The 13,869-nt window shown below is 37.9% G+C and overlaps 1 protein-coding gene across 1 annotated transcript in view; it reads left to right on the plus strand.

Moving 5' to 3' along the window:
- Positions 1-13,869, plus strand: part of Focad (focadhesin) — a 293,097-nt gene that overhangs the window by 135,720 nt on the left and 143,508 nt on the right. The window contains exons 12-15 of the mRNA XM_059254513.1: positions 2,252-2,356; positions 2,876-2,977; positions 3,455-3,585; positions 5,589-5,715. Of these exons, the coding sequence (XP_059110496.1) occupies positions 2,252-2,356; positions 2,876-2,977; positions 3,455-3,585; positions 5,589-5,715 (465 nt within the window). The remainder of the gene's footprint in view (positions 1-2,251; positions 2,357-2,875; positions 2,978-3,454; positions 3,586-5,588; positions 5,716-13,869) is intronic.

Genomic DNA, 13,869 nt, shown 5'->3' on the forward strand with positions numbered 1-13,869 from the left:
CCTTTGGAATGTGGAGTGTGGAAGGTTCGTTTTTGGACTGCATTCTGCTCTATCAGGCTAAGGCCTGAATTATAGGAAAGAGTCGTACATTATTTTAAGTGGAGTTTTTGCTCGTTCTTTTGAGACAGGGTTATTTTAGTCCATGCTGGCCTCAACTCACTCAAGTCGGCCTCAGATTTGTAGTCCTCCTGCCTTAGTATCCATAGTGCTGGGATTGGGGCACATGCCACTGTGCCAAGTTATTTTTTTTCTTTTTTCTTCCTTTTCAAAGTGATTTTTAATTTTTTTTTAACAACTAAAATTTAATTGTATCTTTTTCCTCCTTCCTTTTCCTCCCTTCAACCTTCCTATACCATCTGATCTCAAATTCATGACTTTTTTGTTATTATTACACACACACACACACACACACACACACACACACACAAATACACACAAATATATCACTACTACTTGCTCAGTTGTTTAGTGTTTGTATGTATATGATTTCAGGACTGACCATTGGTATTGGATAAATAATTAATAGGCTCATTTCCAGGGAAAACTAATTTTTCTCTCTCATTAGTCATTAGTTGCTTATAGTTCTTTGTCTAGGGATATGCCCATGCAAGATTTCCAGATTAATATGTATATTAATATTGTCCTTCAGGTGTGTTTAGGCAGCCTTATTGTGGAGGGATCCTAGGTGAAGTTTCCCTGTCATTTCTAGAAGACACAATCTTACTGCAAATTTCCTGGTCCTCTGGCTTTTAGAATCATTCTGCCCCCCTTCCCTGGCCCGCCCTATGTTCCTGAGATGTAGGTGCAGGAGTTGTGTTTTAGATGTATCCAGTGGGCCTGGGCACACCGCAATCACTTGTTCTCTGCATTTGACCAGTTGTGGTTTTTTTTTTTTATCTATTTGTCTATCTATCTATCTGTCTGTCTATCTATCTATCTATCTATCTATCTATCTATCTATCTATCTATCTATCTATTTTTGTCATGGTCTCTGCCTACTCCAAAGAGAAGTTTCTTTGATGAGGGATGAGAGCTGCATATATACCTTTGGGTATAATGATTAGTATTTAGAATGTAGTTAGGACTATTGTTAGTCTAGTCAAGAGGTGACAGAAGGTTGTCCTCTAAGATCCATGATCTCACTAGCTCTGGGTAGTTTGTAGGTTTCTAGGACCATGCATGATTTCCTTCTGGGTAAGCAGACCTTAAGTCCAATTAGACAACTTTTGGTTACCACCAAGATGTGAGTGCTGCTGTTGCACCTTTAGGGATGTCTCACCATGCTGGTCATTGTTGTGATTCATAGATTTAGCAGCTGATAGGAGTATTGATGCTCCACCACCCCGTCAGCTAGCTTGCATAGCATCTTTTAGTATGATGAAAGCTAGCCCACAGGGAAGGGACTTTTAGGTCAGTTGTAACCCAGATCCTTTGAGTCCTGTGTCTGAAGTACATGGTGTCTTCAGCAGTAGGGACTTCATTTCAGTCTCTAGAAGGCAACCAAGTATGTCCAGTTCTTGAATTGAATTTTTAAGTGTCTTATTAAGCTTTAGTGTGCATAAAATACAGTACATTCACCAAAAGTGTATAATTCAACTTCTTTTACTGTAATTATATAATTGTATAGGTATTTAAGATTGTCTCTGCTATTCAACAGCCCTAGCTTTTAGGATTAGTGCCCCCCAACAAATAATTCAGCTGGGATTTTAATAGGGATTTCACTGAATGGAGATCAGTGTGGGAAATATTGCCATCTTAACATTTATTCTTGTGACCAGTGAATAAATTGATTTTCTAATTTTATTGTGTTATGCATAGAGATTGAAACAGGGCCTTATAGAGATATTTTAAACTACTAGTCTCCTTTTTACTGCCCTGGTTTTAATTATTTCATACAAAAATAACGTAATTGGATATATCACTATGTGGAGCTATTTATTGTTTGTATAGCTTAAGTGTTGACTGTCTGAACTATAAAGTTATTTGGGTTAGCCTATATATTAACTTCCTTATTATTTAGTGTCATTGTTGTTTAAGAAATACATGTTTCAACCCACGTTTGGAAGCTCATTATAATAGAGTTGGAATATTAAAGCTAGTATGAAATTGACATTAATAATAGCGAATAGCTGACATTCTAAACCTACTAATTTATCTAGTCATATTTTTACTCTGAATAAATAAGAGATGGGCATTGCTTTGTGGCGTTTACAACAAGGCCCAATTTACATGTCATTTAAATTTGTCTTAGGTACCAAATCTGATTCCAGTTTTGATGTTCAAATTGGGAAGACCATTAGACCCTGTACTATACAATGACATATTGTATACTTTACCTACACTTGGTGTTCACAAGGTTAGTATATCAGTGGACTGATTCTTTGTGTGTGTGTGTGTGTGTGTGTGTGTGTGTGTGTGTGTGTGTTAGAAACCTAAATAGCATTGATTTCTATTTCATATTAGGAAATTTTAAGACCTAATTTTTGCCATGATCATTAATTCCCCTTTTATTTTTGTTTAGAGTAGCTAATGTCTGCAGATAAAATTATAATATGTAAAAATTTATTTAAATCTCTGAATATCTGTTTCCACATTGACTGTTCTCTGAGACTAGGACCCTGCTCCCTAAATTGCTGACTAGTCTGTCCCAAAGCTATCTATCTCCCTTCCTCTTAGAAGATGAGTACTAAGTAAGCTTACGCTTGAGTTCTTATTTATAACAAAGAGTTTGAAATGCCTTTTTTTTTTTTTGTCAGAGCTGAGGACCGAACCCAGGGCCTCTACCATTGAGCTAAATCCCCAACCCCTTGAAATGCCTTTTGCAGCCTTGAAGTTGCCTTCCTTCATGAAAACAGTTGCCTTAATATTTTTCTAGGTATGCATAGGGCAGATTCTGCGGGTAATTCAGCTGCTTGGAACCACCCCACGACTAAGAGCTGTCACCTTGCGCCTGTTGACATCTCTTTGGGAAAAGCAGGTAACCCTAGAGATACACTTGTTGCATGCGTTCCTTTTTCTAAAGAAAGCAGTTGTGTGACAGTGGGACTTACTATTACTATAGTAGTGAATACCACCAATGACCACATTGACAAACTTTGGTTTATTGTGGTATATTTGATCTGTAAAATAGTCAAATTGTGTTTGAAATTGAGAACATAAAATATTGCTCTGTGTCTGACATCTCTCCATTTGTATGATAAAGTAATAGAAATACTGTTGTGATTAGAGCCTTTGTAGAAAGGGTGTGATCTGGCCACTTGTTTTCTGGGATGAGCAGTGATGGGTCTGTAAGGAAAGCCTCTATAATCACAACAGCATTCTTCTCTGCTGATTAGCAGAGTTACATTATAATTTCCAATGCAAATTCAAGATTTGGAGGTGCTGCATCAAAGGAGATAATCATTATTCAGCTCGAATGAGGAAATTACCTTTTTTTGTGAAATTGTCTTATTAGGATCGTGTGTACCCTGAACTGCAGCGTTTCATGGCCATGTCTGATGTGCCCTCTCTCTCTGTGGGCAAGGAGCTCCAGTGGGAGAAACTGATTGCAAAGGCTGCGTCCATCAGAGATATATGTAAACAGAGGTAAGGTGGACCTTAATTCTTCAGGATGCATGTCATGAGAGGTTACTTTTAACTTTTTTTTTTTTTTGTAATGCAGAAGGATATGTTATTTTACTAACCAAGTATGTTTTTCCCTTTTATTTTGGGTCTTGCATTTTACTATATAGGGTATTTATATTCCCCTCTGGGTAATAACTTAATATTATAGTAACGTATATCATGTCATGTTTTCTGTTTTTCTGTATGTAAATCCCTGACAACTAAGCAGGAGACTGCAGGCATAAGCAGTTTATTGTTGTTTTGTTTTTGAGATGGGGTCTCACTGGGTTCCCCCGGGCTGGCCTTGAACTCAGGATCCTCTTGTTTCAGCCTCCTGACTCCTGAGATTACAGATATGTGCCACCATTCCCCTCTTAGGCCAGATTCTTGTCAGCACATATGATAGGAAAGGCCTTATTGTGACTCGTATGGAATTACTCTAACAAGGGAGAACACGATGCTGAGTTCCTTCTATCCTCTGAGCTTTTAGGGAACCGTGAAGACAGAGGACTGACTCCTGCTCTTGACTAGGGTTAAATCAAAGGGTTGAGAATGAAACAACACGAGCAAAGCTCCCCTTGCTTAAGCTCTTTCTTTTCTTTGTTCCTCCCTTGAATGGGGTGAGGTAAAGCTGTAGAGGAACTAGATGGGGTGCATTTGACACCATTTCTAGTTCAGCAGCTTCACATGTGCTGGACTGCACATTGTAGAATCCCTGTGAATATACTCTCACTTCTGTCTGGGATCCCAGTATAAACGATGCATCTTGGAGGTGTGTAGCAGGTTGACACCATTGTTGATTACGGGGATGATTCCTATTTCCAGTAAAATCTTGAGTCGGAATGTATAAGAATCTAAACTCACACAGTTCTGTCTTTTCTGATCCTATCTGCAACATAAAAACAATAGCAATCTAAAGGAACCAAAAAGCTACACTTACATAATTCAAGACCTATGTGTCTGGATTTTATTAAAATGTTGGCATAGAGCAGATTTCAGAGACAAGTAGTTCTTAGCTGACATTCTTATTTTACACAGGAGGTTGAGGTACAGGAAAGGTTGGATATCAGACCAGATCAGTCTTGAGAACTTACTCATGCTCTTTTCTTTTGTACTCTCAAAAGAGTATGGAAAATCATTTCCTTTTGTGGGACAATGGGACAGAAGAATCCTGTCAGACATTTTCATTTTATTTATGATTTGTTAATTAGAGAATAGATGAGTGATTGTTAGGTTAAAGGTATTCTGGGTGGCATAATATATGTGGAAGAGGTGGGGAGGAAGGGCAGAGGACATGGGTGGATGCAGTGACTGGTGTGGGGTAGGTGCACAGTCAGTTATCGTTTGTATTAGTATCTATATCATCATGGTGATGGTAAACACGATCACCCTTTTTAGTATCACTACCATGCATCGGTAAAGTGTTACTGTCCAAGCGTGAGGACCTCAGCTTAGATCCTCAGTGCCCATATAAAAGCTGAGCATGGTGGTGCATGTGTCTAACCCAGTGGTAGAGGAGTGGAGACAGTTGGATCCCTAGGATTTTTCTTAATACCCAGCTTAAAAAGTGAGCTCCGGGTCCAGTGACAGACCTCGTTTGAAAAAATAAGGCAGAGAGTAACTGAGGGAAGATACAAGATGTCAACCTTTGGCCTCTGTGTGTGCCTTCATAGGCAAGTAAACCTGCAGGGGGAACTGTACTCACCCACATGGTGTGTCCCTGCACATGTGCATGTGGACTATGTGTGTGTGTGAGAACTTACAAAAGTGTCTTCTCGTTTTCACTACTGTATACAGATGAATATTAAATTGCAGCAGAAATAATCATAATATAAAGATTTTGAAGAACATGTGTTGTTAGTATTTGAGGGTGAATCTTTGGTAGGTTAAAAAAAAGAATTAATACTTTTATTGTAGCCAGAAGATCTGGGAATAATTACAGCTCTTTGGCTCTAATTTTGATTTGGAACTGTCATTTCTTGTAGGCCCTATCAGCATGGTGCAGACATGTTGGCAGCCATTTCTCAGGTATTGAATGAATGCACCAAGCCTGATCAAGCTACCCCGGCTGCCTTGGTGTTACAAGGTCTTCATGCACTCTGCCAGGCTGAGGTAGGCATTTCTGAATGGTTTTGTGTAACTGTTAAGCTATTTTATAAGGATGGAAGTGAAAATTTCAGTATTCTGAGATTTTTCTTGTGGGGGGTTGGAGTGGGTAGAACAGGATTGCTTTGCACACCATCCCCCAAGGGATTTTGATTCATCAGTTTGACACTCTACAGAGACCCTATTTTTGGCTTTTCTTTGGTCTTACTTACTTTGTTAAGTTGAGAAGCTGTTGATGGAGCTGTTGTATGTGTTTACTTCTTAATTTTTTGATTGAAGACCCTTAGTAACAGTTAAGGCAAAGAAGTAGCCATGTGTCTGTGGCACTTGTATTGTCTGAATAAATAATGATGGGCTTGGAGGCTGGAAAGGAATCTTCCCTTCCTAATGATTAGATTTTTTGCAGATGGGTGCATAGCAGAACAAACTTGCAAATTATTGCTTGAAAACGAGACTGTTCCCGGAGTGACCGTATATCAAATTGAATCTTTATCAAATTGAATCTTTATCATTTTGAAGAAATACGATAATCATGTCAAAGATCACCCATTGCTTTGACATAGTATGTGTGCATACTGCAGTTTTTAAGGGAATAAGAAGTCTCTTAAGGTTGTAGCTAATCATAGTTGGTGATGATGATGATGATGATGATGATGATGATGAAAAATGTTACAATAAAACAACAACAAAATTGAGTGATTTTATGTTCATGTCTTTGTGTTAAACACTTTCTATGCCTATTCAACAATTGCAGTATAGGTATTAGCAGGAAAACAGATGACAGAGAGAAGTTCAGCATTTACTCAGACTCTTGGTTTGAGAATAGTCTGTGCTGTGTGAATGCTTCCTTCTCCAGACAGTGATTATAGTCCCTGGTCAGCAAAGATGTGTCCTCAGGATAATTCTTTCAGATTTGCCACCCTGTAGTTGGAAAGTTTTAGACCTTCACAAGACTGATACAGCAGGTAACTGCTCACTGAACTATGAACTTCTGTTTTCTGTTGCTTCAGTCAGTCATCTGTCAATTGGAAGGCACTTTTTTTTTAAACCAGTTATATCACTTTCCCAATATAAATAGCTAGACCTTATTTTTAAACAAATTTTTAACACCAGGATTGTGAAAATACTGTGTTATTTACTTCCATCACCCCCCAAAAGACCATTTTTGCCATTTTGGAGTATTTCCCTTAAATTTTTATCTCAATTAACTTTGCTTTAATGAAATAGTAATTTAGTCTCTTTGTTCTTATGATTCCAACCTCTCCCATATCCTCTGCTGTTAGTGTAAGGCTCAAGCCTATCAATACTTAACTTTTCGGAAATGCCCTGAGTTTGGCAAGGAATTTTCTCAACCCATTTATCTAAGATATCATTACTAACTATGGTTAGCACTGAAGGTAGGAAAAACATTGTCTGGTGTGGTAGAAAACATCTTTCTTTTTAGGCAGTCATGAAAATGTACTTGGTAAGTACCAAGAGCTACCTGAGTATATTGTTTGGTTAATTCACTTAGTCATATTTAAAGTTCAAATGAAAATAAAAGGAGAGTATGTACAGGAAGACCTTAGCCTATTGGTTGAATCATTAAGGCAACTCTACATAGTTAAAAGGGAGGTTTATTTTGTGGGGTAACTTAGAAGTAAAGGGATAGGTTACAGGGTCTGGGAAAGGTGAAGCGCAGTCCAGCGGTGTTCTCTGGAGAACTCTGCTGGGTCTGCCTCCAGCATCCAGGATCCAGGAACCAAGAACGCAGGCACATCGGGATCTTAAGGGTTCTTGTCTCAGCCCCACCTCGTAGGCGTGACAGTTACCAGAAGCCTCAAGGAGGGTAGTACTTCCAGGTCAAGTTGGAACAGCTACCCACTACACTAGCCTAATATTTACCCACAGTCATGCTCTCTAGATGTTTGGCTTGCCCCTGATTAGTTGGCACCTAGTTAGGTAGAGTCTATCAAGGAGGTTCTTTATAGTTCTTTTCTATTTCCTTGACCCCACATAATGTATGATAATGACCTGCTGATTTCTTTTCCCAGCAGTATCTTCTTCCACCTCACTAAAGCTGTGTTTCCTTCATTGTATACTTAAAGGAGACCTTTTGGGATTGCTGAATACTTAACCCTAAATCTATTCTCTGACCCAAACCGTTTCTTATAAAAATAAATTTGAGTGCAGTATGATACTGTCTTTCCTTGCTTTTCCAGGGTTCTTTCTTGAGTACTGGTTGTCAACCTTTCTTTTTTTTTTTTTTTTCTCTTAAGGTTCTCAACCTTTCTAATGCTGTGGCATTCTAATACAGTTCCTCATGTTGTGGTGACCCCCAATCATAAAATTATTTCATTGCTACTTTATAACTATAATTTATTACTGTTATGGACCATAATATAAATATCTGATATGCGACTCCCCAAAGGGGTCACGACCCACAGATTGAGAACCGCTGTCCTAGAGGCACAGTGTCATCGTGTCTAAGTATTTCCTTTAATCCAGGACTTGGGAGGCAGAGGCAGGAAGATCTCCAAGTTTGTGGCCAGTCTGGTGTACAGAGTGAGTTCCAGGACTACAGGGCTACCCAGAGAAACCCTATTTAGAACAACCACCCCCTCAAAAAAAAAAAAAAAAAAGAAACCTCATTTGCAAGTGGTATAAGAATCCAGTATGTGATAGTCTAACACTAGCTCTTGGTCTCCTCAAATTACATTCGGTAACAAGATGGGAATTAATAAATCATGGAACAATACCACCAATCAGTTAACTTATTTATTTATTTATTTGGTAACAAAATTCTTATTTTTTTATGTTTGATTTTCTATGTATTTCTTATCTAGAGTAAGTCATTTTATTGATGCTTTGTAGAGATAAGTATATTACATACCATGTTTTCTTCATAAATACTGCAAGTGTCCTGAGGTGTTTTGTTTGTTGAAACTCTGTTATTGCTAGTTTTGGTTAAAAAAAAAAAGGCTTTCTACACTTTATGTACTGTTCTGTCCTGTGATGTATGCTAAAGTCATGACATTTACTTAATTTAGCATCTCTTTCCAGGCCATATTTAGTATTTACTAAGTTGGGGCTAGCTTTTTTTAGGGAGGGGGGCTTGATGCACTACTCTCAAAAGTCAGCATTCATTCCCTGAGGCCATTTAATCTTTTTTCTAATTGATAATATGTATGAAACACTGGTGTAATCACCAGGTTCATGAATAGACATATTCAACATGGTTACAAATCTTTCCCAGAAGCATTTGGTCATGATTTGTCTATTACTCTTTAGGTCTTTGGCTATCAGATATCATTAGGAGTTTAGAAAGATAGCCCGAAACAATGGAATAAATCAATAAAGATAAGAGCACAAACTGAATAACCCTGGCTTTGAGAAAATACATCACCTAGAAAACCATTTAAAATTGAATTCAAGAGCTTTCCAAACCTTGCTTCTTTTTCCCCTTAAGCTCAGTAGGTAATGAAGTCTTTGGTTTTGAAAGTCAAGATGATGAACTTTGTTTGTCCTCAGTGGAGTCAGGTTTATCTTAAAAATTACTGCTCCTTACTCATTTGCATGTCTACCAAGGACAGATTTCTAAAAGGATGGAGTCTGTTCAAATGGCAAGTGTGTTAGAGTAATGATTGTGTTTCCATTATGTGTTTTGTGGTTCTAATTGGCTAAACAAAAAACATAGTGAAACTTCTAGAAATCTCAGCTGACCAGAAAAATGCCAATGTCACTTGGAATTTGAAAGCAGATACTTATTCCTTCTTTAAGACTGTTAATGTATTGATTTTGACTTTACATATTTCTTTTAGGATAATATTCTCTTGGTTAATATTTCTTGGATACCTAGTACAAAATTTGCCCTTTTGTGATATAGGGATTATAGGATTTCATTTTGGGTGAAGAAACAATCTTGTAATGTAGCTGATATTTACGGAACACTTTGGAAATTCTAACCCACCAATTTACTATGAAGTGCATGACAATGTGGATGTCTGCATGTTCTTTAGTTTCCTAGGATTTGTTCTCTTCCTTCTGTAATGTTGCTTTACCAACTGTGATAAAGTTTGAGAGACTTTAGAACAGTTTGAGGTTTTCTCTTTCAATCATAGAGTGCACAAAAGCCTCGGGAAGGCTAGACAGTCAACTCTTATTGCATCTAAAGCTTTAAGGGTGAAAATAACTCCAGTCTGAACAGGCTGCCCAGGGTTAGATGAAAAACAGTGTGTGTAGAAATAAAGTCAGTGCACTGTGCTCAAAAAGAGGTCTCATTCACTCTGAACGCTTCCTCTCTTAAGGTCTTAAGATGGGCATGGGAGGCATGCTCGCCCTGTGTTTCCTTAGTCAGCTGTGAGTCTGTTGTGGCAAAAATTAATAGGCGTTTCAGAATCACTGAGAAAAGCTCTTTCATCTTGCCCAGCGCCATCGGGGTGTTATATTTTCAAAGAAGAGTATTGTACAATTGAGCAGTAGATAAGGAGAGGAGGGGCCTTTCCTGGGGATTCTTGACCGCTGCAAGAGTTCATTTCAGGCCATTTGTCACAGCAGTGATTTCCCCTGAGATACCCTGTGCCAAGGGTATGTTTTGGCTATTTTATCCTCTTTTATTTATTTATTTTCTGAAATCCTGGGTGAAGGTAGTCGTCCTTGCCCTCTCCCATCATCCTAACCCTTTGTCTAGGGTCTCCTTTACAACACCATGGGGTAGGAACAATTTTCAATGGGACCCAGCAGGTCTGGAAGGTTTTAGGGAGTTAGTGTGATATACAAATGCCCAATAGAAATCCTGCATTTTGTCTAAGCATTTTTAGCGTGGTAAATATAATTTAGTATGGAAATGTGATCCATTGTTCCATGGCAGGTTTTCTCAGCTGTGTACAGTAAGGCTTCTGTCGCCTACTGTGGATTCTGTATTTATTGCATCTGGAACTTCTTTGTTGTTCCTTGGTTTTGTTTGTGGAGACTTTTAAAGGTGGATTGCCCATGTAACCTTGCAGAGGAGTTGATTAAGTTTAATTTGCTATGCATTAGAGAGTGGATTTGCTGGTCTTTTTGAACTGCCCTCTGTTATTGGTCGTTTGGGGCCTATTTTTTGATGCCTTCAGTTCTTTCTGGGCATGAAAACTCTTTTTGTACATTTGTTGAATCTATTTCCATGCTGTGCTTTTTATATTCTACACAATGACTCTTTGCAGTTGGAAGTTGTAGTTTGGTTTTATTTTTAACTTTAAAAGGACAGCAGGAACTGGCCTTTTATTAGACATTTGTAGATATTATAACATTTACTCTGCTTTCCTTCAAGTAGGTTTTTAAATACAGTTTCTTATTTTTGAAATAAAATTTTAACTGGGTGTGTTATACTTATATAATGGTTACTATTCAGTACTCACAAGCTATGTGTGGCAAGTGTGGGGAAATAAAAATAATGTGTTTCTTTTGAAATAGACCAGTTTAGCTTCCCACTACTTTTTAATTGGTTGTTTTTACTTTTTTAAAGAAAACATTCAGAGATTATGGAAAGTTGAGTTCTATATCAAAATCTACAGTAGGGAAATTTAAAATTGAGGTCTTGGTGTTTTATCACTTCCTGATTTTGCTTCCACTCTTCAATTCCCAGTCCCCTGACATTTGCTCTGTACCTTTCTCAGATTTGTTAGGATCTTTTGCAATATCTTCCCCTTAGAAGTTACGTTATAATATTTAGGATCTCCCTCTGCTCTATGTGTTCTTTTAATCCATTTGAAGTGTATTTTGTGTTTATAGAAGTTTTATGAAGAATTTTCTTACTTGAGTTGGAATCATGATTTGAGGATTATTAACTGACAAGAGTAGCCTGTGCAGGGTGTCCAGCGGGGAGTTTCTGGCTCTCAGTCATACACGGAGAGCATACTTTAGAAGATCAAACAGGCTGGATACTGGGAGAGCTTTAATGATGCCAGTTAGCATCAGAGGAGTTGGACTTATGCTTATCTGAATAAATGCCACCGAGCTAGAAATAATGATGTGGCTAAAATGATGCTAACTGTACCCTTCTGCTGTTCCAGTGAATGAAATCTATTGGTTTAAGCTTATACAAGGAGTAGGTTTTCCTTTGGGGGCTAAGTGAAGCCATAGAAAGGCCATCAGTGAAGGAGGGCAGCACAGTAAATGATGTTAATTGTTTGAAAGACTTTGCATTTTGAGATGTGACTGAAAGCGTTATTTTGGTACCTTCCAAGAAATTAGCAAGACTATTTCAAAACCTTTTTATCTGGCTTCAAATGACATAAAATCATGCTTTCCACACAAATGCCATCTCAGATGTGGCTAAACTCATTTCTCTTCTCTGCTATATAAATGTCTAAAAGAAGAGAGGTATTTTACCTTTTATCTCCCTGAGTAGAAAATAGTACCAAGAAACTCATTGATACAAACACTAGTGACCCCAGATTATACTTAACCTTGCTTCTATGATTAAGATCACATTCATTGTAATTATTGGAAGGAAGTTAACTTGCTTAAGAAATGTTTGGAATTAAAATGACAAGGCATTAGTAAGCCTTTTCATTGTTCAAGCATTTACAGAGTGCCTGTTCCTGAAAGAAGGCTGGAGAGAGCTCAGTGTATTCACTTCCCATAAAAGTTGTTGGTTCTTACTTTTGAGAGACTTTCCTTAGCCAACAGAAAATGGCTTCTTTCTTCACTGGGTATCATTCTAAACAGTTTTGTATTTTGATTTTGTATGTGTACTAGCTCCTTGTGATTTAGGTTACTTCAATGCTATACACAGCTTTATATTTTTTCTTTGTGGACGTTTCCCCTAAGAATCTCACAGTAGCATAATGGAATGCATTATGCCTCAGGTCTAAATCAAGCAGCAGTAAGATGTCCTCTGGGGCACTATCCCTTTTGTTTCAGGGCCATGGCACTGGGCCTCTACTTATGTAAATTGTCATTTGAGGAATTTATTTGCTTAAACAGTTGACAGGGTCATATGACTTTGATCTCTAATGATAGAGCTATAGTCAGATGCAGCAATGTCATTGACCTGCTTCGTTTGTGTTGTATTTGTACTCTGAACCCAGTATATTTCCTTTTCTTTCATTTGTGTGTCAGGTACTCTAGCTAAGTTATGGACTTCGTAGAAAAATAAGTGGCAGTGGTATCTCATGTGTCAAGTAGGTTCTCCAAAGGGTTTTGAAGAGCCAAGGTTAGGATTAAAGTTCCAGAGATGAAATGTGGATTTTTTTCTTTTGTGTGAGTTCCTTACTGTCTTGTGTGTTCAGTAATGAAGTTTCAAATTGTTGTAAAGAACAGTCTCTAAATGGTTTGTGCATAGGCTTGCCCATAGAAATATGAGGAAAAGTTTTATTTATTTTGCCTTTATCTTAAAAGAGAAATTAAACATTCATATTTCTCTGGATTGGTGGTTTATTTGCCTGTACTTATATCAGATGAACATGTGTTTCCCATTGTAGTCAGGTGTATTAACCACGGTTCTCTAGAGGACCAGAATTGATAAAATGAATGTGTGTGTGTGTGTGTGTGTGTGTGTGTGTGTGTGTGTATTAGAGTGGCTTTCAGACTGTGGTCCAGCTAGTCAATAATGGCTGTCTCCTGATAGAAAGTCTAAGACCAACTGATCTTAAACATAAGTTGGAATCCTGACAAAGTTGGCTCTAACATTGGCGACAGAATGTCTAGCAGCAGGATATATTAACATGCCAGTGAGAATGAGGGCAATAGGCAAAGAGCAAAAGCGCCTTCTTCCATGTCTTTTACATAGGCTGCCACCAGAAGGTGTGGTTCAGATTTAGGGTGAGTCTTAGGATCTCAAATGCTTTCCTCCCAGGTGTGCCCAGCTGCTTGGGTTGTTAGTTCCAGATGTAGTCAAGTTGACAACCAAGAATCCCCATCACAAGTCCATCTTTTGTCAACTTGACACAGAATCATATCTCTTTATGTTGTGCTTAATTTCTAAATGAAAACAGTAGCCAGGTCATAATATGCCTAACATGATATAACTATTCCATGTATAACCACAAACACATTATATATTTTAGACCAGGTGGCCATGTTCCTTGAGGGACATTCTTCTACTATCTCATGACTTAAATATGATAACCACTGATACTATTTCAATTGATGCTATATTAAATGATAAAGAAATTGAAGAAAGAAAACACCAATATT

The sequence above is a fragment of the Peromyscus eremicus genome, chromosome 2, assembly GCF_949786415.1.
Source record: "Peromyscus eremicus chromosome 2, PerEre_H2_v1, whole genome shotgun sequence".
Classification (NCBI taxonomy): Eukaryota; Metazoa; Chordata; class Mammalia; order Rodentia; family Cricetidae; genus Peromyscus; species Peromyscus eremicus.